The 27,313-nt window shown below is 36.0% G+C and overlaps 5 protein-coding genes across 5 annotated transcripts; 1 reads left to right on the plus strand and 4 right to left on the minus strand.

Annotated features, from left to right (window-relative positions):
• Window positions 1-5,529: 5,529 nt before the first annotated feature.
• LOC111783222 (uncharacterized) lies at window positions 5,530-6,541 on the plus strand. Its single transcript, XM_023664123.2, has one exon. It carries the CDS (start codon window positions 5,578-5,580, stop codon window positions 6,424-6,426), a length of 849 nt encoding a protein of 282 aa, XP_023519891.2. The 5' UTR covers window positions 5,530-5,577; the 3' UTR covers window positions 6,427-6,541.
• A 1,679-nt stretch (window positions 6,542-8,220) lies between these two features.
• LOC111782615 (uncharacterized) lies at window positions 8,221-12,117 on the minus strand. The gene is made up of 9 exons (XM_023663397.2): window positions 11,377-12,117; window positions 10,981-11,148; window positions 10,772-10,867; window positions 10,574-10,678; window positions 10,332-10,451; window positions 9,947-10,081; window positions 8,958-9,278; window positions 8,579-8,869; window positions 8,221-8,387 (listed from the first exon to the last, which is right to left on the minus strand). The coding sequence occupies exons 1-8, from the start codon at window positions 11,890-11,892 to the stop codon at window positions 8,579-8,581; spliced, it is 1,752 nt and encodes a 583-aa protein (XP_023519165.1). The 5' UTR covers window positions 11,893-12,117; the 3' UTR covers window positions 8,221-8,387.
• A 1,022-nt stretch (window positions 12,118-13,139) lies between these two features.
• LOC111782640 (glyceraldehyde-3-phosphate dehydrogenase, cytosolic) lies at window positions 13,140-16,232 on the minus strand. Its single transcript, XM_023663424.2, has 12 exons — window positions 15,823-16,232; window positions 15,660-15,683; window positions 15,453-15,553; window positions 15,239-15,354; window positions 15,052-15,151; window positions 14,616-14,762; window positions 14,481-14,541; window positions 14,275-14,372; window positions 14,036-14,178; window positions 13,739-13,822; window positions 13,494-13,583; window positions 13,140-13,385 (listed from the first exon to the last, which is right to left on the minus strand). Exons 1-12 carry the CDS (start codon window positions 15,824-15,826, stop codon window positions 13,340-13,342), a joined length of 1,014 nt encoding a protein of 337 aa, XP_023519192.1. The 5' UTR covers window positions 15,827-16,232; the 3' UTR covers window positions 13,140-13,339.
• A 145-nt stretch (window positions 16,233-16,377) lies between these two features.
• On the minus strand, window positions 16,378-19,252 carry LOC111782639 (glyceraldehyde-3-phosphate dehydrogenase, cytosolic). Its single transcript, XM_023663423.2, has 12 exons — window positions 19,116-19,252; window positions 18,929-18,952; window positions 18,712-18,812; window positions 18,449-18,564; window positions 18,258-18,357; window positions 17,749-17,895; window positions 17,603-17,663; window positions 17,415-17,512; window positions 17,175-17,317; window positions 16,970-17,053; window positions 16,772-16,861; window positions 16,378-16,672 (listed from the first exon to the last, which is right to left on the minus strand). The coding sequence occupies exons 1-12, from the start codon at window positions 19,117-19,119 to the stop codon at window positions 16,627-16,629; spliced, it is 1,014 nt and encodes a 337-aa protein (XP_023519191.1). The 5' UTR covers window positions 19,120-19,252; the 3' UTR covers window positions 16,378-16,626.
• A 5,857-nt stretch (window positions 19,253-25,109) lies between these two features.
• On the minus strand, window positions 25,110-26,707 carry LOC111783710 (stemmadenine O-acetyltransferase-like). Its single transcript, XM_023664630.2, has 2 exons — window positions 26,109-26,707; window positions 25,110-26,026 (listed from the first exon to the last, which is right to left on the minus strand). The coding sequence occupies exons 1-2, from the start codon at window positions 26,656-26,658 to the stop codon at window positions 25,275-25,277; spliced, it is 1,302 nt and encodes a 433-aa protein (XP_023520398.2). The 5' UTR covers window positions 26,659-26,707; the 3' UTR covers window positions 25,110-25,274.
• Between the last annotated feature and the right edge of the window lie 606 nt (window positions 26,708-27,313).

The raw sequence follows: 27,313 nt of genomic DNA on the forward strand, positions 1-27,313 counted from the left end.
AATTTGAGTTTATCTTTATTTAATGATGTTAATATCACCTTCCCCTTAAGCCTTATCTTAAATTTAATAATAATTGTATTTTATCATTTATATAAAAATAATTTTATTCTTTTAAAAATTTCAATATTACTCGTAAACTTTCGTTCAAAACTATAGTTAGAATAAGAAGATTTCAAATTTTAGACGACAATTAGAATAATGTGACACTGTTTGAACCTAATCAATGTGAGATTTCACAATCTACTCTGAAGGGTACTCGTTCTTTTGTGTGGGATTTCGCAATTCATCTCCCTTCAGGGTCCAGCGTCCTCGTTGGCACTCGTTCTTCTCTCCAATCAATATGGGCTCTCACAACCACCCTTTCTTCAGGGTCCGACGTTCTCGCTGACACATCGTCCGTTGTCTACTCCCTTTAATACTAGTACATAGTTCGGTGTCTAGCTCTAATACGAGCCCAAATCCACTGTTAGCATATATTGTCCTCTTTGGGCTTTTCTTTTCGAGCTTCTCTTCAAGTTAGTGAGAGATTTTCACACCCTTATAAAGAATGCTCTGTTCCCCTCTTCAACCAAAGTAGAACAATTCACCCCCTCCGAGTCCCATCGTCACATTGTTTTATCTAAAAAATAATATTACAAATTAAAAAATATATTAAGTATTTTTTAACAATTTAATGAATAAAAAAAATAAAGGAGGACAAATAGATTCTCTCCATTTCTAGACAGGCTTGCACCTTCCAAAGAGGGTCTTTCACTTTCTCTCTCATCTGCCCTTATTCCAACGGTCTCCCTTTTCTGACCGAACCTCAGACAGGAACCTAATTTCAGACCAAAGCCCATTAATTTTGACCAAGATACCCTTCCCTTGTGGGCCCCAAAGGTCCACGTGGCGAAGACCCACTTCCTTATGGACATCAAATTATTCAGAGACATACTTCTTTTGCAATCTTAATAAAAACCTTTTCTGCTACGTGGCCAAATTCTATTGGTCCATGTTGCGGCTATCACGTGGGCGATTCCGACAGCCGTACTTCAACCATCATGCGTGGTGAATCGAGTTCGATGTTACTTTTTTCACATTTATTAAATAAAATAATTAAGAAAATTAGCGTATTTTAGGGATTAATTATATGGTTTAGTGGGTACTTTACTTATAATGGTATGCCACTTTTGGCCTAATGTCGCATTATTCTTACCATATTGTTTAAGGTTATTACTTTCATTATTATTTAATTTGGTTGTTTAACAATCATATTATAATTTTTAATATAAAGTAGCTTCCTTGAGTTAAATAATATATTCTTATTTAACAATAATAATAATTCATAGGATATTACAACAAAAAAATAATTAAAAATTTCGTGTGGATCCATGAAAATTGTTTAGTCGGGTGTGATCGAAGATGCTAAATTTCTTTATTTAGCAACTTGAATAAATAATTAAGATTGACACAAAGCTTGTACGACAAGCTCGAGTACGAAGCATTTGTAGAGATGTTGTGTTTGATGCTATAGACGTTATATATAACGAGATGACTGTAATAATCTTAGTTAAGGTCATGGTCAATTTTTTACCCTAAACGACAAATTTTATCAATTTTGACCTAAAACTGTTTATTTCGTAAAATAAGATTTCAAACCGTGTTTACTCTTATATTTTTTATTTCATTAATTTTTTTCACAGTTGAGCTATTTTCTTTCCTTTTATTATTGATCGGGGTAGAATTTTACTAGGTCAGTAAGCTTTAAGAAAAACAACCCACTTTTTCCTCGACGGAGTGCTTTCATTTTCGAATCGATCACCGTACTGATTCATCTCATTGTATTTGTCACCGAAATCTCTATCCAGTTTCTCCTGGTATTAGAGTCGCATTTGTATGTATTTCTAGGCGTTTCTCAGTTCATCACCACGTTTTCTCCATTTCCACTCGATTTTTAACCATGCTCAAATTCCTCACCACTAAAGTTAGTAAAACTACCGCAGTTGTTGCCACCTTCAGTGACGCAGCTACTTAAATTTTTTTCACATTTGTCGTCACTGATAACAGCGTTAAAGGCCAGGGAGAAAATAGAAATCTCTTTGTTTCTACGTGGGTCATACTTTCAAGAACCAAGATGAAGGACGATGGTTACTTTAATTTTTTATTTTTGTTTTATTTTTTTAATGATATAAGAGAATAATTTTTTTTTTTTTTTATAGGCTCCATTATTATTGATCCAACTATATATTACATATTATATAAACCCTTAGTCCCAAACTTTAATTTATTTATTTAGTATGCAAAATAAAGGCATTCCTTTGAATGCCTTTTACGTACCACAATTTCATAAATATTTAATAAACTTGGTAGTACTATGAAAAGATGGTGCGACATTGATTTGAGGGTAAAGTTGGGAACCCTTTATCACTTTCTAATTAAGTTTGGGATCTTATCCCTTTTATAATACAAATTTTATTCAACTTTGACAAATATGCCCCTATTTTTATTTTATTTATTAATATCATGTGATGTGCTAAAAAAGAACAATATCTGCTAGTGGTGAATCTAGACCGTTACAAATGGTATCAAAATCAAACATCGGACGATGTGCCAGCCTTCTCGTTGTTCCCCGAAGGGAGTAAACACGAGACGATGTGCTAGTAAGAACGTTGGGCCCCAGAGGAGGGTGAATTTGGTGGCGGTCCCACATTGATCGGAGGAAGAAAAGAGTGTCAGCGAGGTCGAAGGGTCCCGAAGGGGGGTGGATTGTGATGTCCCACATTGGTTGAAGAGGAGAACAAACCACCATTTATAAGGATGTGGAACCGATCCCTGTGCCGTTACATATCTATAGCTCTATTTTAATTAATTAATATTTTTTTACTAAATTAATAAAAATATTTCTAAAAATACTATATATATATAAAAATTAAAAAAACAATAAATTTATCATTTAACTTAATAAGAAATATAAGAAGTTAATTATTGCATTAAGTTTCTTTTAAATTATATGAATTTAATGAAATTTTAATTTTTGTAAATATAAGGTTAATTATGGATTAGTATGGATGAGGATGACGTCAAATCATTTCATTATAATTATCCTCCATTAACGAAATAAAATTGAATTATGCAATGAACTAAAAATAAATTAATAAATAAATTATGGAAGAGAACTTCACCACTTAACTATTAATTAAATAAAATAAGTTAATTATTGCCGTATTATACATGCCAAAATCCCATTAGTTGCAATAATTGCTAACCAATTATCCAACAAAAATATTATTTTTTTTATTTTCTTTTTTAAAATATAAAACAAAAAATAAACTAAAAAAATTATTTTAAATTTTAACAATTACCGAGTCACTGAAAATTACTATATTTCCGTTATCGGAAATTAGACGGTTACAAACTACTCATTATAATTCAAATGTGAACGGTGTTAGTTTATCCATTACGAAAAATTTGAGATTGCTGCCTCCAGTAGAAGTTCGAGTCGTATCTCGATCTCGACGCGGTCGGTCTTCCTCTTAGATCAGGAATTGATTATTGTTATAATAATTAGGCGGGAAATAAAGTATTAACCTAATTGAATTTGTTTAATGCAATCAAGTAAGGTTCTAGAACATTATCATCACTCAAGCCAAGCTCTTCCTACCTCTTTTCCCCCACAATTTTTAATTCACTTCTAGATATATATAGATATTCATTGTGAACTTCTAGACTAAAATGGTCAATCTTAGCTGGATTCTTTTCCTTCTTCGTCTTTTTAATATTATTTATTAAAAAATTAGTCTAATATTATTTGTTCTCTAGTAGCTAGATGGATAGCATACAATATTATTTTAAGAACTTTGATTAAATAAAATTTATTATGCCAATTTGAGCTTAGTTCAACTAGCGAAACATTAATTGTCCATTTATAGTCTCTATTATTTTTAAATTAAATTAAATACTATATATATATATATATACTTTTTATTCTGATAATATAATATTATGAAATTGTCCAACAAATTATTCAATAATTTATTTATAGTTTTGTCGAGGATAAATCAATAAATTAGACACTCAATATTAATGATTTATTCTTGTCATATATATATATATATATTTATTTATTTGTTGGCAATTTTTATATTATAGGGAAAAATCATTTTTATTTTTAAAAAAATATGTCTTAATTTTGTAATATACTTTCAATGTCATTTATAAAAACAATTTGAGTTAATAGATAACAAAAAAAAAATGGTCAATTTGAGTCAAAATTTGGTAATTTTTGGATATTGGTAGTGGGAAATAAGGGGTATTTTGGTAAATTTGCACTTATTTAAGTTTTTTTATTTATTTTATTTTCCGAGGAACCAATCAATCTGATCTGAGGCCATCACATCAAATATATGAAAGGATGACGGGGAAGTGTCATCCGACCGTCCACTTGGCAAAATTTGATTCGCATTTATTTACGGAAATCTCAAATCTCTTGGCCTCGTTAGTCGTTTCTATCCGCTTCCTATTGGTCCACGCGTTAACCCACCTTACCTCCCTTCCCCAAAATGTCCACCTCATCCCCTCGATTTTTGGTAACTAAATTAATTATAATTATTTGTAAATTATTAATGTCTTTTAGACTTTTTGCTTCACAAGATTTTGAAATTTAATTCCAACCACCAAAAAAAAAAAAAAAAAATTCATAATTCAGAACTCTAGAGACGTCTGTGTAACGTAGATAATTAAAAATAATTAGAATATTCGAGCAGGTGATTTGAAACAATGTTCAACTTCTGAGTATTTGTACATAGTTTATTGTGTAGTAGTAGGTCAACCTCAAAGACTCGTACCAGCTCGAAAACTATGATTACTAAGTGGAATGAGAAATGCTCAAATGGGTAACGTCCGATTTTAAAGATCAACGAAGATATCCAATCACCCATCACAAAAAAACATTGAAAATGTCAAAATTTAGTCGATAAACGCTTCCGTGATAAATAAAAGCATTAAAGAAGGTCTATTGACACTACCTGATCTCAAAGAATAATAACATTTATTTATTAAAATCAATAGATAAAATACAAATTATCGTCAAATAATCGATGATTTAATCTTAGGCTCGTAATAAAATATTAATGGTTGGAATTCTTCCAATCATATTTGAACTTAATTTATTAATTTATAAAAAAAAAAAAAAAATTAAAACTCAAAATAAGAGAAAAAAGAATAAAATAAATTAAGAGTTAGAGGCGAGACAGGGGATACGTGGATGGCTTTCGGCTTCTGTACCCTACACTTCTTGACCTCTGATTGGTTGCCAGGTGGAGCCCAATCACAATCCGAGTTTGGTGGGCCCCACTCATCAGAAAATAAATAATAAAAATAAAAAATAAAAAAAAGGATAAAACGCCACGTTTCTTGTATGTCGCCCAATCGCGATCTGCGCTGTTGGAAGCTGCGGATTCAACGTGTCTGTACCGCTACGTGTCCCAATCGCCGCTTCTTATAAATCTCCGCTCTTTTGCTTCGCCATTCTTCACATGATCGTTGCAAAGTTTTTGCTGCAAAATCAGCTTTCAATCTGAGCCGTTTGATTGTTTCTTAATGGACGGTAACGGGAGAGGAGGTTGCTGTATTGCCCGATATGTCGGTCCTTCTCACGACATGTCGAAAGTCGACCGTATAATGCTTAGGTTTCGCCCCATTGCGCCTAAACCGGCGCTTTCCTCCGGATCTGGTTCTGCGGATTCCACGCCGGAGAAACCTGAGGTTACCGGACGAACCGGTAGAGGGAAGAGGAAGTGCGGTAGGGAAACTGGAAGTAAGCGGTGCAATAATCGGAGGAAGAAGAGTGTAACAAACGACGGCGTTTTGGGTTCGGCGGTTATGACGACGACGTTGCCGCTTTTGCCGGAGATTCCGGGTTGTGTTAAGAGAGAAGGAAGAAACGTGCCGGTTTGGTTGAGTTTCGAGGGGGTGAGAGAGGAAGCGGGATTGGTGGTGGATCGGACGGCGGTTGCAGCGGTGTCGGTGCCGCAGGCGGTGAGGATAGTGGCTTCGTCGGTGACGGTGGAGCACGTAGCGGAGATCACGTGGGGAGAAGGGGAGGAGTTGGGATGTACGGACGAGGAGAGGAGGAGGAATCTAGAGAGAGACACGTGTCCTGGGTTTATATCGGACGGTGGAGGGAAGGTGACGTGGACAAACGAAGCGTATAGGGAGATGGTGGGGGGTACGGCGGATGACGTGGTGAGGGTTTGGTTGGAGATGAAGGAGACGGCGGAGGAGTGGTGGCCGGCATTCACGTGTAGAGTTAAGGTTCAGTACCGGAGCCGGTGGGGAAAGGAGAGGAGCTCGTTGACGGCGCCGTGTGATGCATGGAGGATGGACGGCGGCGGGTTTGCTTGGAGGCTGGACGTCAAGGCGGCGCTCAGTCTCGGCTTCTGCCGATAATGAGCCGGTTCGGGTTGGTTTTTTATTGGGAGGTTTGTAAGAGAATTGTGAATAGAGAGGGCTTTGTTAGGGTTCAAGTTTTCAATGCATTGCCTATAATCGTCTTTTTCTTTTTCATGTAAATATTGGGTTTTCATTTATTTTTCAGATCAATATATTTATTTTTCAAAAAAAAAAAAAAAAAAATTGTTGAAGATGAACATGACCATGGTCGTGTAATGAACTTAATTATATTGATTTTGGTTTCATTTTCTTTGTCTCGTGTGGACGTTTTGAAGGACACCTTTCCGTGTTTAGGGAGACAGGGTATTAGTTATCTAGAGATACTAGTTATTAGTTCTCTCGGGTAGTTATCGATAACGGGACAAGTGAAGTTTAAATACTAGTACGTTTGAGTAACTAATACGCCTACTTGTACAAAGCTTGAGTAACTAATACGCCATCGTAGCTAACTATACAATGGTCGAGTACTATCATGCCCTTGTCATCACTAGCTTAAGTATCAATACGTCTTTGTCACCAGCTATTCAAGTTTGAGTAACTAATACTAATATGCTTTCCTCATTGACTATACAAGCTCAAGTACTTGTTCATCGAGTAATTGATAGGCGTTCGTAGCTAATTATACAAGCTCAAGTACTTGTTCATCGAGTAATTGATAGGCGTTCGTAGCTAATTGTACAAAGTTCGAGTAATGGGATGTGTAAGTTAATGTATTACTTGTTAGATGATAAAAGTCCCACATCGGCTAATTTAGGGAATGATCGTGAGTTTATAAACAAAGAATACTCTTTCCATTGGTGTAAGATCTTTTGGGGAAAAGCCACAAGAGCTTATGCTCAAAGTGGACAATATCATACCAATGTGGAGAGTCGTGTTCGTGTAACATTATTAATTAATTTTTATTTTTCAAGCCTCCTTTTCTACGTTTTAAAATAAAATAATTTTAATTTGATTTGACACATAAAACTAACCAATAAATTAAATTATTTCTCTTCTCCTACCTAACATGGAAGACAATGGAGGGTTATCCATTAAGTGGGCAGGTATAACTTTATATCTGTCTTATGATTAATTTTAAATTTTATTTATTTATTTCAACAAATTGGATTGAGCTCTTAAGTCCAAATATTTAATAAAAATAAAAATTCACACAATATCAGACCATAGGATATAACATAAACAATAGTCTTGAAGCATTATTTAATTTAATAAGCTTTTAAAACATTATTCAAATATTGAAGATTGGTATAAAAAAAATATACTTATTTTCTCTAAAATTAATTAATGGCGAGATTGGTGGTTTGGGTCTTATCATTGATTTGGTACTGTTTTTGTCTAAACTTTCCGTACATTGAACTCCACTTTCATTCACTAAAAAGATTCTCTTTTTTTTTTTTTTTTTCTTTTTCTTTTTTAATATTATTATTTGAGAAGAATAATATATTAATTTTAATAAGAAAAAGTCACAATTGAACAGATTATATGCTAAATTATAAAATATGTCTCACCTTTATTTAAAAATTATTATTATTATTTTTAGTATATGGACGAGAATTGTTATTACCTTATGTTTATAATATTTTTAAATTTCTATTAGTAGTTTAATTTTATTACAATATAAAAATAATTCGTAGAGCTAACCTGATTTCGTCTTATTATTTGTCCAATTCTTATACTAATTTTCTCGGCTACCAAACAAGATAAAAAATTTCAAGTTAGAAGTCTAAAATCCCACAAAATCCGAGAATCAAAATATCTTCTAATGCTATGAATCATCAAATACAAAAAAGATTGACGAAGAATATGATTTTCATTCTTAAGGAATCTTGTTGATGGTAAACTAATTTGAATTGCTAAAGCGATGAACAAATATTTAATCGATACAGACCTATAACTTTGTTCTTGATTCTCCTGTAGCTAGATTCTTCGGCTTTTTCTTCCCATTTGAATGTATATAACTGTGAGTATAGATAAACGTTTATCATGGATAACTCACGAGACAACTACTTAACCCGGATAGTATCCAAATTGAAAAAGACTAAACTATCCTCCTACCACAGAATTATAATTTACAAAACCCATCAGCTCAAGAGACAGAAAGAATAGAGGATGAGAGAAGAGTAAAAATGTGTGAAAGAGAAGAAAATACCTATAAAAATAGACGATGGCAAAGCAATAGACCACTGGAGTTGGTTCTGTGCTGCTGCTTCCATCTTTCTAGGAGAAAATCTTCATTGCTTGGACGCTTTAAATATTCATCCATATCGAACCGAGATTCTCTTGATTCCAAATAGGACTGATTTTGATAATTACCAAGTCTTTTGAATCTACTTTCTATATCTTTAACAGCTTTCCCAGAAAGGCTAATGTTAACGCCAGGGCTCCAACTCCCTTGGCTGCTAGCAGATTGGTTGCATAGATCTTGGGCATTGATTGTATCCTAAGACGCCAAAGGCTAGAGAGGTAAGAAATGGCTTGATAGTAAAATCAGATTAGCTCTTTTAGATGGCTTGTGGATTAGATGTTACCTGATTAACATCCCTTGGAAAAGTTTGCGGAGTTGTAGGCGGTTCGATCATACTCTTTCGAGGATAAGGAGTGGCATCATTATCGGTCTCCCATTGCAACCATGGAAATAGGACACCATCCATTCCAGGAGGAACATGTTTGCTGGCTGCTTGAATTTTGAAATTTGGTTTTTCTTTCCCCCTTAAAGATGAACTGGCGTCGCTCCTATCGCCATCAAGAGATGAAATGTCGGTATCTTCGACATTGGAAATGAAGTCCTCAATGTATTTTTCTGCCTCCTCACTCAATCGTTTTGACATCCTACTTCTATCCTTGCTCCTCTGGGAGATAGATACAGAAATAATCATCAACATTACAAACAAAAGAGAGACTCAAACTCGTTTGAGGAGGTTAAATGTTATTGTTGGTGGGACCAGGTTCCAGTTCAAGCAGAAAGTAAGCGATGTAGGAGATTGGTGGAAGTAGATGAATGGTGAAATTTTGTAAGATCCCACATTGGTTGGAGAGAGGAACGAAGCATTCCTTATAAGGGTGTGGAAATCTCTCTAGCAGTCGTGTTTTAAAACCTTGAGGGAAAACCTAAAAAAGATATTATCTGCTAGTGGTGGGTTTGTGCTGTTACAAAATGCTATCAGAATCCGACACCAAACAGTGTGGCAGTGAAGACGCTGGCCCCCAAGGGGGTGGATTGTAAAATCCCACATTGGTTGGAGAGGGGAACAAAACATTCCTTATAAGGGTGTGGAAATCTCTCCCTAACAAATGCATTTTAAAACCTTGAAGGGAAGTCTAGAAGGGAAAGCTCAAAGAGGATAATATCTGATAGCCGTAGGTTTGATCTGTTACAAACTGATCCAAATTACAGTTAAAATTGTAAAGCATTGCTGCAAGTTTTCTGAGTTCTTTGCAACGATGGTCCTAGATGAGAACAGTCAATTAAGATATCTTGGCTATGTATTTTGTCAAAGTCAATACAAGAATCACGCACCTTTCTGGTTCGTGAAGGGTTCTCTGCGACAGCATTTTTCAGATCAGGAGGCAAATTTTTAATCATCTTTGGACGTTCTTGACCACGTTGCTCCTCTGTCACCATCTTACCCAATGAATCTCTGCGCTTCCCAGACTGTCATCGCATACATAGATTTTTTGGTCACCATCAGAACATGTAATGAATCACTATAAGATCTTATAATAGAATGCCAGAGAAGAAAAGATACTGATAAATAAGTGGAAGAGAAATTAAAAGTAGATGACCATCCATAAAAACCAAAACTCAATAGAAATTTCCAACTGATATCAGGACAGATCTGATACTGGCTTAGTTATAGAAAACATCAAAGATGAATCACAAGAAAAAACACATGTATCCTTACCTGTTCTTGTTTTGTTGAATAATTTCTAGTAAATGGAGACGTATGCTGACAAATACCAGAATCACTTGAATGCAAATCATCACTGAAAGTTCCAACAGACGAATTTCTGTTCACCATTTCCTGAATTATTCGAAAAGAATTGCGATGAACTCTAGATAAATTATTAGGATAACTTCGTTCAAAATAAAATTTATTTACTAATGAAGAGTAGAACTAGAACCAATTAGAAGGATCTCACGCACCTGCTCAAGTTCCACCCTTATCTCTTCCACAGCATGTCTAAGTTCTTTCCGCATTGCTTCATACAAGCCGCCATTGTCAACAACACCCCCATTGGGCTGCTTTGCCTGAAAAATATGACGTAAACCCAGAGATATGTAATGGATGGACAAGTCTCAATTATGGTGTGTATAACTTTCATATATTACAGAGAAATGGACCTTTCTTGCATAAATTGATCGAATAGTCTCCTCCATTACACCATTACCGAAGTATGTATCCTTCCCTTCATCATCAGTTAGAACTGAAGACTGGCTCTGTAATAGGAATTGGTCATAAAAGGGTGGAAACAACGTAATGCAAATCCTCCTCCCCATCCCCAGCAGCAAGTGAATACAATAAACAGTAATTAAAAGGGGGAAGAGCTTACTGAATAGCCATCATGGCACTTAAAATCATTCTGGCTAAGAGATCTTTGCAATGATGGTCTACGGTTTGAATCATCAGCCTTATGAGATATTGGCTTCTGCTTATTTCCTATACCATAGCTCTTTTCTTTGACACGAATTCCAGAATTCTGAGATCGATCAATATCACTCTGTGTTGGAAAATTATTATGGGGTTAGTACAAGAATTCCTGAGCCAATTTCCCATTATTTCCACCAAAACACACAACTATCAACATCTAATTGCAACATTCCAAATTGAAAATCACTTATAATTAGCTAAGATGAACCTTCTATAGGAATAGATATTCGTCCTATTGTCCAAGTAAGAAATTATTCAAACCACAACCGAACCAGAGAAAATGGAATGGATTATTCACCTCCGAATCGCTAATCTGGTAGCGAACCACCGAGAGAGAGCGCCGTCTTCTCGAATTACTTTCAGGAACCACTTTCCCCCCTCCAACGCTATAACTGGCTCTTCCTTTGCCCTCGTTACTACCGCCACTACCTTTAGCACAACTGTGTCTCGACACTGACCTCCCTCGTCTATTCGACGCCACGGCAGCATTCGTAGCACCACTCGACTCGGAGCTCCGCGCAGCGGACCGCCCTCGATCACCAGAACCGAAGAATTCGACTGCTAAGTCATCGAGACTGATCTCAGGGAATCCCGAGCCTCTCGACGACGTGTTTACAAACCTACCTTGCCGAGCTGAACCCTCGTCGAATCCCTTATCGGCGGGAGACGATGGCAGAGGGTGGGAAAATCGGCTCAAACTTCGAGAGCGGCGGTGAATCGAGCTCCGATTGGTTGAAGCGGAGTCATCATTTGAAGCAACCGATGCTCCGATCGGCGTCCGTTTGGTCGTCGATTTGAAAGCAGACGACGCCATTTCTAATCCGAATCAAACAAACAGTTGAAGATTTAGAAATCTAAAACTCCGCCATTTTAAGCAGTCAAAGAGAACTCCATTGGAGGTCTTTGTTGAGGAAAAACATGCTTCGAGAGAGAGAGAGAGAAGAGCTCAGTGGCGTGATTTGGCGGAGAGATCGAAATTATATGAAATTTGAATGCGGTAGCTCTGCTCTGTCGTATGGTCCATGGTGGCGCGTGAATGTTATTAAAAGGAAACAGTTGAATTTTTACCCAAACTTCCTTAAATCTTTTAAATTCGGGATATATAATTATTGTTTTTCCTTCTTTTTTTTTTTTCTTTTTTTTTTTTCTCACTAATTCAACCATGGTTTATTTTTTTAAAATAAAAATCAACATAAAAAATCTCTAAAAAATCACTAATATAAATATAAAAAATCAAATAATTAACTCTTCTTTTTCAACTTCCATGAAAATATTAATTAACTAACCATCATAATAAATATTGCAATATTTATTATCAAAGTTTAATGCAATTTGCTAAGTTTATTTGTAAAATCTTTTTTTTTCTTTTTTTTTTTTAATTAAAAATGGTAAAATACACTTTTTTTTTTCTTTGATTTTAATATTAATTTAGTTCTTAAATCTCTATCACTGGTTTAAATCCGATCTTATGAATTTTTTTAATTATATTCTTTTTGGTCCGATTTAGATTTTATTTGGGTATCCAAGTCTAATCCACGGCTAGCATTTTGGGCGTCTGCTAGGAGAAGATTACCGCACCTTATAAATTTGATTTGTTCTCCTCCCAACCAATGTGGGAGGTCACAACCCACCCCCTTAGGGGCCAGCGTCCTCCCTGACACTCTTTTCTTCCTCCAATCAATGTGGGACCGCCCCCAAATCCACATCCCTTTGGGGCCAGAGTCCTTATTAGCACACCATCTCGTGTCTACTCCCATTTGGAGAACGAGAAAGCTGACACATCGTCGGATGTCTAGTTCTGATACCATTTATAACGGCCCAGATCCACCGCTAGTAGATATTGTCTTCTTCTCCTTTCGGATTTCCCCTCAATGTTTTAAAACGCGTCTGCTAGGGGAAGGTTTCCACACCCTTATAAATGGTGGTTTGTTCTCCTCCCCAACCAACGTGGGGCATTCAAGTTAAGTATTTGATAATATTTTTTAGTCCCTACGTCACGTAAGCTGACGTGACATTTTATTATTTAAAAATAAATTTTCTAATTTTGAAAAGAAGAAGAAATTAACAAATAACATAAAATGGATATATTAATTAACCCCAGAAAATCCAAACATAATAATAATAATAATAATCATTGAGGAAACATCACAGAAAACATAGATATCTTCACTGAGGAAGAAGAACAGAAGAAGCGGTGAAAATTGAAGGTTGAAAGCTCTTTTATTTCTCAGCAACTGGAGGAAGGGCATCCCATCTTTATCTTAATGGACAGAAGCGACGTGAACAATCAAGTCAATAACACGAGTGCTGCACAGCAAAACAATCAAAACAAAATGGGATCAGAAATGGTGCTTCATCAGTCCCTAAACTACCAGGATTACTACAGTAATGCAAAGCCTTTTGCTTTGTTTGTACCTGTAGCCTAACTCGTTGTCGTACCACGACACGAGCTTCACGTAGTTTTTGTTCAGTGCGATCCCGGCCTTGGCGTCGAAAATACTTGACCTGGTCCGATTGCGGAGTAACATGTCTTAGAAATAATAGACTTTGTTTTTATGTAATATAACGATCGAGTTCTTAACAAATCTTGTCTTAAGGATACAGTTGTACGACGACCGTAAGAGATCTTGTTCGCGTAAGTTCGTTAGTAGAAACCGTACCTGTTGTCACCCACAAAATCAGTGGACACCACCTCGTCTTCGGTGTAACCCAGAATTCCTTTCAACTTTCCCTCAGACTCCTCCCTGGTAACCAAACAAAGAAAATGAATCAAAAAGAAGATAATACGACCAGGTATGTAATAACCCTAACTAACAATTCATTTCAGTATCGCCGTCAGCCTCACGGTTTAAAACACGCTTACTAAGGAGAGGTTTCTACACTCTTATAAGGAATGATTCGTTCCCCTCTCTAACTGATGTGAGATCTCACAAGAATGAAGCAAACTATATCCTTACTTGATAGCAGCTTTAATATCTTCATAAGATGCTGCCTTCTCCAACCTCACTGTAAGGTCAACTACCGAGACATCAACGGTAGGAACACGAAAAGCCATACCGGTCAGTTTTCCATTCAATGCAGGCAGAACTTTGCCGACAGCCTAAACGAACACAATGATTGGATCAGAGCTTAGATAAGCTAAGAAAGTAGATACTCAAAACATCAGTCAGCTGTAGAGCTCATCAGTGATCAATACCTTAGCAGCTCCAGTACTGCTAGGGATGATGTTGAATGAAGCAGCTCTTCCACCTCTCCAGTCTTTGCTAGATGGTCCATCAACAGTCTTTTGGGTGGCTAAAAAAGCAAGAAGTTAGCAGAAATCAAACAAAATGAGTACATCAGATAAACCCTCTCAGATCAAGTAGCTTATATCTAAATTTTGCCTACAGATCGAAGACCCACCAGTCATTGAGTGAACAGTGGTCATCAGGCCCTCAACAATGCCAAATCTATCATGAATGACCTGCAAAATTTTCAGGTTTAAACACTCAGATGATCAACCCCATAAGGCCATAACCAAGAATATTAAGGATTAACCTTTGCAAGAGGAGCAAGACAGTTGGTGGTGCAACTAGCATTAGATATAACATCAAGATCTGATTTGTATTCCTTTTCATTGACTCCCACAACAAACATGGGAGCATCCTTGCTGGGAGCAGAGATGATAACCTTCTTTGCGCCACCCTGCCTCGATTGATCGAAGATTAGCTAACACGAGTATCATATGTTGGAGTACTGATAGATTCAAACAAGTATACACAGTAGAAATTAACAAATGTATGTAAGCTTGAACTACTATTCTCGGATTAACAGAAGAACCAAGTGCAATACTGGTGTAGCAAATTTCAAGTGAGGGTAATTACAAAGACTGGAAACTTATAAACCAGTAAATGGACTGCTACCACGCAGGCTCAAAGGTAATGAAGTATTTACTTGATTAACAAAAGGCCTACATGAAGAAAGAGAAAACAACCTTCAAATGCGCAGCAGCCTTGTCTTTGTCTGTGAAAACACCAGTGGACTCTACAATATATTCAGCGCCGGCCTCAGCCCATGGGATCTCCTCTGGATTCCTAACGTTATATGTACTCAACATTCAATAACTAGTTCGAAGGGAAGCTCTTCTAAGAAAATCAGGACTAACTGTGCTGTTTTATTACCTGATGCCAAAAACTGTAACAGCCTGCTCACCAAAGAGAAGGGTCTTAGAATCCTTAATCTTCACGTCTTGATGCTTCCATTGGCCATGAACACTGTCGTACTTGAACATGTAGGTCTACTCCACCAAACAAACAAACAACCACTTATAATCCAGCAATTGCTTGTACGAAGAAAAAAAAAGTTTGGAATGTAAAAAAGAGTAGCAAAGAGTACCATGTAATCAGTGGTGATAAAAGGGTCATTAACAGCAACGAGTTCGACATCGTTTCTCTGTAGAGCAACCCTCGCTACCAACCTCCCAATCCTTCCAAATCCTGGTTTTTCATTTCCATAACCAGAAACAGTAAACACCCTATAATATCAATCGGTTTTAGGACATTCTAATCAGTTTAAACGAAAAGGGTAAATCAAATACAATACCGTTGATTCCAATCTTGATCTTGGCTGCAAACCAACGCAGATACAGAATCCAACCAAATGAAAGAACAATCAGCAAAGTATTCCAAAAAGTAAAAGACCAAAATGAGAACAGAAGTAGAAATTTACTTAAGAAAGTAAACAAAAACCAGAAATGAAATCATACCCATTGGAGAGAGATGTACGAGGATTTCCAAAGACAAGGCAAGAACTGAATATAGTGGGCAAAATGACTGATGGTTGAGAATGGGAGGAAGGGTCTTCTTAAAGACCAGAGAGAAAGGAAGCAACAAGAAAGTGGGAACGGTGGTCGGTGGCAAATGAAGGGTATAACTGGTATGAGACGGAAGGGGAATGTATGGTCCGTAGGAGGTAGCTAAAGGAAATGGGGAGCCTTGAAAAGTGAGCAAAATAATTGAGTTGAAAGTGGTGGGTCAATGTCCATTGTGATATGCATGGCTGTAGTTTAGCGTAGTGTTTGACATCCGAAGGGGCGTGATGCCCCTCCAGGAATAGTTGCAGGCCTGAGATTTGGTAGGGACGGCGACGGTGATGTTGGGGCTCTGTATTTTCCACAATTTTCCTTTATAAGTTTCTAAGTACTAGTAATGCCAAGGATCTTTAGGGATATTCTTTCTAATTCAGCCAAGTTTTATCAACAGTTCCAATAGAGAAATAGATGGAACGAAATAGAACAAGCTTTAGAAGCAACAAAGAGATGGAAGGTTGGAAAAACCAAATCTATTTCGAGTTGAGTTTTTGCTACTCAAAAGCATTACAAATAAGCATACTAGAGGGTGGAAATCCACACAATCGTCTCACAAAAAAGGACAAGACAAGACAATACAACTTAAGAACTTGAAAGAAATAGCCGGCGGCTTGAAAACTCTGTTTTATTCAACTTTTTCTCGCTCATAGCTGAGCCTCTGTAGTACTGGAACAAGAACAAACCATGGAAGCTAAAACCTTCTTAATGGACACCGGCGACATGGACAATCAAGTCAACGACACGAGTACTGTCAAAACAAACAAAAGTTGAGGCATTACTAAAAACTGTCGAAGGAATAAAAGGTGGTACATGTCAGAAATGAGTCAGATTGGGTTCAACTTTGTACCTGTATCCTACTTCGTTGTCGTACCACGAGACAAGCTTCACAAAGTTGTCGTTCAGTGCAATCCCGGCCTTAGCATCGAAGATGCTTGACCTGTAATAGTTGCGTTTGTAACATCAGATACAATGAATTGTTTCTTTTAATGGATAGGATGAAGGTCGTATAGAAGAAATAATAACAGTTGAGGATGAGAAGGCAGACCTGGAGTCACCAACAAAGTCAGAGGACACGACATCATCTTCAGTGTAGCCCAAAACTCCCTTCAATTTTCCCTCAGCCTCTTCCCTAAGAACCACAAAGAACGGATTTTCAATCACTCAATCATATCCCAAGAGGTTGAATAGTACGGTTATTAGCAGGTAGAACTCAAATTTAAGTGATTGAGCAAAGAACACTCTATCCTTACTTGATGGCAGCCTTAATATCCTCATAAGAGGCCTTCTTTTCCAACCTCACTGTAAGATCGACAACAGAAACATCGACGGTAGGAACACGGAAAGACATTCCGGTCAATTTTCCATTCAATGCAGGGAGGACTTTGCCAACGGCCTAAATAATGACATAATGGACGACCTTAGTTGTGCTTAAAGCTATAAGAGGCAAGACAATCATCAAAAAACATGCATCAGAGTGTAAATGTCAATACCTTAGCAGCTCCAGTGCTGCTAGGAATGATGTTAAATGAAGCAGCTCTTCCACCTCTCCAGTCTTTGCTTGATGGCCCATCAACAGTTTTTTGTGTGGCTGCAAACAAGCGCATCAGATTAAAAACCACCAAACGTATATTGGAGGAACACCCTCAAGACAAATAGACTAAATAATCCAATGACCCACCAGTGATTGAGTGAACAGTGGTCATCAAACCCTCAACAATGCCAAATCTGTCATTGATAACCTACAATATTCGTAAATAAAATGGAGTGTTAAGGCAATCAATACCGAGGAACTACAACAGAATCAACAATCGTGCAAGTAGAAACCTTAGCAAGAGGAGCAAGGCAGTTGGTGGTGCAGCTAGCATTGGAAATAATGTTAAGTTCTGGCTTGTATTCCTTCTCATTGACTCCTACAACAAACATGGGGGCATCCTTGCTGGGGGCAGAGATGATAACCTTCTTAGCACCACCCTGAAACAGCCATTAAACATAAAGATCAGATAAGATGAATAAATATAGGCTGGATATATGCCTATATTGAAGCTTTTTTTATGTAATAACCCTATTGCTAGACCCAAAATCTTAGAAGACACTGTCGAAACATAATAAGCATTAAAAACATGATAAAACTTAACCTAGAAGAAATCCTAAAACTAAATTTCCAAAATTAACATCAATTGAAGTGCAACAGAAGAAATCAGTCTTTGCTAGACAGACTTAATGTCGGATAATGAGATTACAGGGTTGAATGCTTCTAAAAAAAACATTAAAATTGGAAAAACAAGTCTAACATAACAATAACAGAGGGGAAAAAGGACGCAGGAAAGGCAAACCTTCAAATGAGCAGCAGCTTTCTCTTTGTCGGTGAAAACACCGGTGGACTCTACAATGTATTCCGCTCCAGCCTGACCCCATGGGATCTCCTCCGGATTTCTAAAATCAGAATTTATTCAACATTAAATCGATTGAAAAGGAACTCTCACACCGAATTAATTAGCCCTCGGCAAGTGGAAAAATTACGTACCTGACGCCAAAAACGGAGACGGCTTTGTCACCAAAAAGAAGGGTCTTAGAGTCCTTCACCTTCACGTCGCTATGTTTCCAGTGACCATGAACACTGTCGTACTTGAACATGTAGGTCTATTCCACCAAACAAAAAGAATAACAACTCAAAAACCACTAAAATAATAACGAGAGCAGCTCATACAACAAATTCACCATCATCCCTCGACCGATCAAGGAACAAAGAACAAAAAGAAACCCTGAGACTGAAAAGACTATCAATACCATGTAATCAGTTGTGATGAATGGATCGTTAATGGCAACGAGTTCCACATCGTCTCTCTGTAAAGCAACTCTAGCGACCAACCTTCCGATTCTTCCGAATCCTGATTTTCATTTCCACAACAAAAACAGACGCAAAAAAATGAAAGAATATTAATCAGATACGCACCAGAAAGTCATCTCAAACAAGTTCTAACTAAATCAATAGAGCTGAAAATACCGTTGATTCCGATCTTGATCTTGGCTGCAAATCAACGCAGAACCAAATAAAAAATTCAAAAAAAAAAAAAAAAAAAAACACAATCAGTAACGATAGCAAGTACGATCGATGATCCAAACCAAACATCGACAGAAATTTTCCACAAATCCAATATTCAAAGAAAACTGAACGAGAAATGGACTTTTACCCATTGGCTTGGTGAAAAAGTAAAGAGAATGGTAAGGAGTTTCTAGAGAGAATAGTGAATTGGGCGAGAGCTGAATATGGTTTGTGAGTGGGGGGGCGTGGGGTTTAAATCCAAAAGAAACGGAGACAGGAAACCGGAGCTGCCGGTGGTATTAAGGTGATAAATCTATGGTCCGTGCTGCTGAATCGGTGATCGTTGAAAAGTGCGCTAAAAGTTTAGGTAAAGCAGGCAATATTCCCGTGATTGGGAAAGCTTTTCTTGTGGGCCTATGGCCCAAATCTCTCAAATGAACGGCCCATTTCTCAGGCCCAATTTCACAGCTCCAGTGGCTTAGCCTCATTTATTACCCTCGTCATTTTTGTCTTTTGTTACTAATGGAATAAAAATAAGACAAAATTTTCTTTTTTTTTTTTTAATTTCTCACGCACAATTTTTTTAAACAGTTGAGTTATAATTTTATTAGTCTTAATTTTATTTTGTATTTATTCAAAGTTTCCAATTATAATTTTTCATAAATATTTTGACAAAATGTAGCATTAATTATTTGTTATTTTGACTTCACCAATATATTAAATAAAATATATACAAAAATAAATAAATAAATATATATATATATATAATATGGTAGCGTGACAATGAATGAGAGGATGCAACATTTATAATAAGAACCATTGTTTTTTAAATTATTATAATAATATATAATAACAAATAAGTTGGAAGGAAATTGTTGATATTGTCAGCGATGACGTGGCAGAAATTTAAAATTATTTAAATTATAATTTTAAAAAAAAAAAAAAAGAATAAAGGGTAGCCAGATGTCTTTTTCAACGAGTGGGCTGAACATGCAGCCCTCTATTTTAGGGTTGACTATTTGGTATTCTTTTGGACTTGAATTAGGTTATGACAAATGTGTATTTTTTTAGTCCAAAAAATGGAAAAAAACGAAAATTATATAAATTTTGGAAACTAGTCGACTCTGTCTGCTGATGTATGTCGACACGCCAGCTGATTTTTTATTCCATGGCGGTCCAATTGTTTTTTTAATTAATTAATTAATTAATTGCATTATATTATAATTAAAAAAATTTCTGTAAATCCAAGCCGACCGCTAGTAGAAGTAGACTTTAGTTCGTTATGTATTGTCATTAGTCTTTTTTTTTTTTAATAATTCACTCCCTTTGATGGGGCCCACACATTGTCCGGTGTCTGGTTCCAATACCATTTGTAACCGTTCATGCCCACTACTAACAAATATTGTTCGTTTTAGTCCGTTATTTATTGCAGTTAGTCTCATAGTTTTAAAACATGTCTGTTAAGAATAAATTTTTGTACTTTTATAAGCAATGTTTCGTTCCTCTCTCCAATCTATATAAGATATCACATTTTAAATTGAATATTTTTTTCTAATATATTTGTCCTTTTTTCTCCTAATAAATATTAATTAATAAAAATATATTTTAAATTTCTTTAGTAAAACATTAAATTTTATTAATTTTATTTTTAAATCCGTACTTTTATTACTCAATAATTAAAAATTTTAGTTTATTACTTTTATTAATCTCTAAATGATAAATAATATAATTTAAGAAGAAAAAAAAGCTTACTTTTAAAATTTATAAAATATAATTGAAGAATTATATACAAACACCCAGGCCGAAAGCGAATAGACGCTATGGGCCCATCAAAACTGTTTGGGGAAGGCCCATAGTTGCAAGTGAATGGACTTTTAAGGCCCATAATACCGTTTGGGCTCGAGTAACAAACTTGGGCTAACCCCTCCCGGAAAGTTTCGTGATGGCCCATAGTTGTAAAATTATTCTTATTTTATATTATAAAAAACTATTAAAACAAAGTTTAATAAAAATAATAAATCATGATTTCATGAGATCTCATGTCAGTTGGAGAGAGAAACGAAACATTTTGGTGTAAAAATCTGTCCCTGAAAGACACGTTTTGAAATTGTGAAGCTGAGGACAATTCGTAATGGGCAAATTGGACAACATTTACTAGCAGTGAACTTGAATTGTTACAAATGGTATCAGAGTCAGACACCGAGCGGTGTGCCAACGAAGATGTTGAGCTCCCAAGAGAGTGAATTGTGAGATCCCACATTGAATAGAGAGAGAGGAACGAAGCTAAGAGTGTGGAAACCTATTACTAAGATACGTGTTTTAAAACTGTGAAGTTGATATCGATACACAATAGATCAAAACGGACAATATCTATTAGGGGTCGAGAATAAATTGAAAGAATATTTTGAAAAGTTTTAATTGGCCTAATAATTAATTAAATCAATAATAGAACTCAACCAAGGATCCTAGGTAGATTCCAAGACAAAGATCCAGACTGTATAATAAAAAACAAATGTCAATTTTAATAATAAATAATAAATAATAAATAAATAAATAGGCAAAATTCAATTAAACCCAATAAGAAAAAATTAAAATTAAAATTAAAATTTAGAAAATATGATAGAAACATTGAAAACCAACCAAAGTTTTGTGTAGTAAAAAGGGGAAACATCCCATTTTCTAAACACAATGGTCCTTTTTGGTGTTTAGAATTATGGGTTCATGAACTCAATTATTCACCCAATTAATTTGCATATGTTTTAGGGTTTTGGTCGTTATAATATTTTCTCGGGCTCGATGATATTATTAAGACTACAAATAGATATTTTTTTTTCGATAATTTAGAAAAACGTCGACGATATGTTTCAAATATCGTAAATCGATTCATTTACGATAATTTAAAACTTAATCTAATTATATAATTAGTATTTTGGCTAATAAGGTCAGAGGTGATCCCATTTTGAGACTAGATGTGATGTTCCACATTAGTTGGGGAGGAGAACAAACCACCATTTATAAAGACATCGAAACTTTCCCCTAGCACGTTTTAAAGCCTTGAGGGGAAGCCCGAAAGGGAAAACTCAAATAGGACAATATCTGCTAGCAGTGGATATGGACCGTTACACTAGAGGTCTTGAACGACTGATCTAGCAGAACAACTCAAAGTTTTATTAACAAAATGGTCATATTGTTCAAATTAGCATAAAAGCATATGATTGGGCTCGACCCTATTGGACTAGCGATACTGTATACTACTGCTATATTTTGCTACTTGAAACTGTTCGAAATTTATTAATAAAATATATATACAATGGGTTCATATAATTACTGGGCTCGACGACCCTATTGGACTAGTGATGATATAAAATGTATATACAATGGGTTCATACAATTATTTGGCTCGACGACCCTATTGGACTAGCGATGATATTTTAACAAACTGCACTTCTACGAAACCAATCTCTCGAACCGAACGTAATTTTTACCCAAAACATTCCAAACTTCTCGATTCTTAGTTTTCACTTAAAGAATGCATACATGCATGTTGACCTAAAATAAAAGAGAAAGAGACCAATGAGACAAGAAGACAGGAGGAACCAGACCACATGATCACATGGGTATGCACATGCAGACCTCTCCCTTCCATACAACGTGACAAATTCTCCATCATCATCTTCAAACCCTAATAACATTATAATATGATTATAAAACCCAATTAATTAAAGATTAATATCATATTAACATAATTAATAAATGTTTTCATTATATTTAAAATGGAAAACCCAGCTCCAAGAGAGAATCCAATGCTTTTATTTATCATATTTTAATTTACCAAATAATTTCATGGGTGACATTACTTGAATATATTATAAAGTTTACATATATTATATAGTTTCAATCTATGGTTCAAAGATATGGCCGTTAGAAACTTTGGAACTATATATCTAAATATATTCTATGGTCACTAACATTTTTTTAATGAAATATTTTAGACATTAAATTAATATTCATATTTTAGTAATTTAGAGTACTTGTTAAATTTAGAAAAATATATAGTTTTTAAAAGCCCCTAATTTTGTATTTTTTTAAATTTATAGATGTTCCGGATATAAAATTAAATATTTAGTGTTTTATTAGACCTAAAGTTTATATTTAAATATTAAGATTTTTGGTAATAAAAAAATAATATATATATATACAAATTTAATCATTTTTAGTCTATTAGGTCCTCATTTTTATTTTTTAAAATTTAAGAATTTACTTTCTATATAATTAAAAGTTTAGAGTTCAAATTGAGGCCATTTTGAAAGTTTAGGAACGAGATAGACACAAACCTAACCTTTAGAGACTAAACTGGTAATTTTATATTTTAATATGATACTCTAATAACATCAATCTGACAATGAATCGTTTGTAGTTAACTTGAATATAATTCAATCAGTTAAGACATGTACAATCGACGAACAGATGAAAAAAAAATACCACATGTCGTTGCCCGATATCAACCATTTCTTTTGACCCTTTTTTAAATTTGATAAATGTTGGTTGATCGTATATTTCATTATAGTTCTATGATTCAGAGTATCATTTCCTAGTTAGTCTCTGGATTATGAATCACGGTGACGTTGAATATAAACTTTATCGAAATTTTCTATCATATTGTGTCAACCTCGTTAAATAATTGGTTTATTTTGACTGGACAACAATTTAGGCACTGTTTATTAAAATTTAATAAAATAAAATAATTATGGGCCCATACACGGCCTTTTAGTAGGATAAATGTATCTAGCCCAAGTGAAACCATTAAAATTTAATAAAATAAAATAATTTAAAATATTATTCCAAAGAGGATAAGAACGAAACAGAAATTAAGCCAATTGGGGAGGGGCATTTTCGTCATCCTAGGACACTATAAAACCAGGTGCTTATGTAGGGATGTTCCCCACACCACAAATCAAATTGCCTCTTCCGATCATTTCCTTAAAAATCTTTTCAAAATGGTGTCTAAAGTGGAAGAAACGCTGAGAACGAAGCACCAGCAAGTTCAGCCGCCGCAGGCGGCGGCGGCGGCGACGGCGAAGCAAATCCAGTGCAATAAAGCTAAGTATCCGAAGTTCAAGAGAAGTAGCTCTAATGTTGAAGAAGACGGCGCTTCTTCCGCTATGCTTTTGCTTGCTTGCATTGCTTTTGCTCCCGATTTTAGCCCTGTCCTCGGCTGAAGACGACGGTGCCGCTGGCGCGGCAGCGGAGGAGCGAGTTGCTATTCTCTTTGTCCGCCGGTGTTGGAGGCAACTTCCGGTAGCTAAGTCCGAGTACAGAGTATTAATCGCCGTCGTAGTTTTTCATTTCTGGTTCTCTCTGATTTAGGAATATAATTATGTCGATAAGATATATTCTTTAATTTTATTTTCTTCATTTCCATAATTAGTTTTTTACGCTTTATTTATTATCTACGTTTGGATCAATTTCGGAATATAAATATAATTTATTTACTCTTCAAAATAAATAAATAAATAAATCAATATATATATATATATATATATATATTTTTTTTTTTCGCGAGAAAAAAACTGGGAAAGGCCAAACAAGACAATATACAAAGGGAAAGTCCACACCCAAAAAGTCCAAAAGGAAAAGTCAAACCGACAAATAGGCCAAATAAGACAATATCTGCTAGGACTAGGCTTAAGCTATTATACAATCAAACATACGAACGGTCGAAAGTATACATATAAGAAGTATACGAGTTTTTGTTATTTTAATCTAATGATCAAAAATAACTTTATGCTATTTTCTTTTATTTTCAAAATAATTTTTAAAAATTATGACTTAATGGCTTGTAACGGACTACGTGGAGAAGAATAGTGACGTTAACGTAACACACGCCCAAAGAATTTGAGAGACCCCACAACTTATTAACATCCATTTTATGGACTTACGTCGGCTCACTTAGACCCCACGATCTGTGAACACGAGCTCTATAGACTTATTAATAACATACGTAATAATTTAAGAAATTATTATTTTAAACAAATAATATAAATACTATTTAGACAAATATTAGTACAATAAATAGCATAAATATATATATATATATATATGAAAATTAATACATTAAATAACATAAATATAAATTATGAGAGATTGAAATCAAAAGATGGAAATTAACTTCAAATTGGATGAACAAACAATAGCTAACGTTACTATCATCATCATCATCCTTCCTTATGATTATTATTCTTTTTTTTTCAAATATAAAATTTTAATTTGCTTATATTATTAGAATAATTATTAAATATACCGAATTTCAGGATAATGACGCGAAGGAGAGAAGTTCCGAATCAGTTTCGAAATCCTTCATGTCAGTTTCCGTCAAATTCACCCACGCCTCGATTCCTTCGCCGTCGCTGGTGTTGACGAACAGCACCACGTTCTTGTACGGCCGCCCAGGGCTGCAGACCCAAGCCGGTTTTCCCCAGCCGAAATCCGATTCGTACAGCGGAAAACTGCACCAACTAGTGAAGCTATAGAGCTCCAACTCGCCGGAATAAACCATTTGGCCCATTTTCATCTTCGCCTTCATCGATTTCTCCGTGTCTTGTAATGTCTTGATATAATCGCCGTTGATTTCTTTTATTGCTTCTCTGATTTTGGCTACTAAGGATGGGAAGTCTTGTTCCTCGTCGATTGGCGCGTCGGCGGTAGCGAACCACCAGAGGTTGCCGAAGGAGTGCGGCGGAAGCGGTGGGTTCATTCGGTTGCGGAGGTTCACGGCTTGGATTACGGCGAAACGTTTAGCTTTGGTGGGGGGTTTTTGTTGAGCTATGGCCATGAAACGCTTCCAGAGGAAGCCGGAGACGGTTTCTACTCGTGACGGAGGGCGTTGGTTGAGGAATGCTTCCGAGTTGGCTTGGTTTTTCAGAGCGGCGATGTTGGATTTGTTGAAGATGAATCTTCTTGTTACGATTTTGTCCATTCGTGATTGCCGTCTATTTCCGCCGCGGATTTCCATCGGCGGGAATAGCCCCGTCGCGTCGAATGTCGGCACCACCGGATACTCTGTTTCGAAGTAAGAACAGAGTGAAAATGTTAAGCGAAAATTCCGATTATAATAACTGAAATGGATTTAATAAATACTCACTATCGTCTCCACGGCAGGCGGCGGCCCAGGCTTTGGTGAACATGGTGGCGGAGGTTCCGTCGACGATCTTATGAGTAACACAGAGAGCAACCACAACGCCGCCGCACTCAAACACATTATACCGTACAGCCAAAATGCACTCCCTCTCAAGAACCGCATCATGATCAAACGGCAGCAGACGGAGCAACGAAACGACGTCGTGAGGCTTCTCCATGACCTCCGACATCCGGCCGGAAACTCTAGCTTCAGAAAAATCCACGCCGTCATCGTTACAGTCCACCAAATAAGCCTCCACCAGAGTTCCAGCAAGAAGATAGAACCGGTTCAAGGTTTCAGCAAGAGACTCCTTCAATTTCCGGCACCGCTCACGGTGGTCATCGCCGCCGTGAAGCTGGTCGGCGGTGTAGAAGAAGAGGAGAGGCGTGTAGCTGCTGGGGGCAACTTGGTCGAGAAATGAAAGCTTGAGCTCTCGGTGCTCTGACGGCGTTGGAGACGACGGCTTGATGGACTCCGTGGAGATTATTTCGACATTCAAATTGTTCATCTCCATTGCTGTCGGATGCTCGGTTTTTTTTTTTGTTCTTGTTAATTTGGGATGTTCAATGGGTATGGCTTAATGAATTTATATATAAAATATATGGAATTATTATTGTAATATCGTGAATTGACCGTTTAATTTGATTTTTAATAGAATTAAAAAAATAATTAATCGATTGATTAATTAATTTATAAGATAGCTGAAAATTAAAGGTGCTTACTAGGTCTTGTTATAACTTTTTAATTAGGAGAAGTAATTTTTAAAAAGTATAAATTGCATTAGAAACAAACGATCATGTATTAATGAAAGAATCTCATTTTGGACTTTGACCTTGCAAGCACCCACTCAAACATAGGGAGGGCGCACTTACCTCAAGTGCTACCTATTTCTCGGAGCCGGTCTCTTCTCGAATCTTTTCTGTCCTCTCCCCTCATCCTCACCCGCAGCAAGAGCTTTTCATTTTGTCTCCAGGCGAGAGAGCTGAATGAAATCCTGAACTTGATTCGTCTTGTTTTCTATTCTCCCGTCCTTTCTTTCCCCCTGGCTCGAGTAAGGAAATCAGTCTTAGTGCATCATCACCTGTTAGGGATTCGACATTCGGCGTATCGGGAGCTAAGAAAAAGTGCTCTTATTAGACTTTTCGTTTGACATTTTAGCTGACCATTCA

This window comes from Cucurbita pepo, chromosome 20, assembly GCF_057944985.1.
Source record: "Cucurbita pepo subsp. pepo isolate OVF chromosome 20, ASM5794498v1, whole genome shotgun sequence".
In the NCBI taxonomy this organism is placed as follows: Eukaryota; Viridiplantae; Streptophyta; class Magnoliopsida; order Cucurbitales; family Cucurbitaceae; genus Cucurbita; species Cucurbita pepo.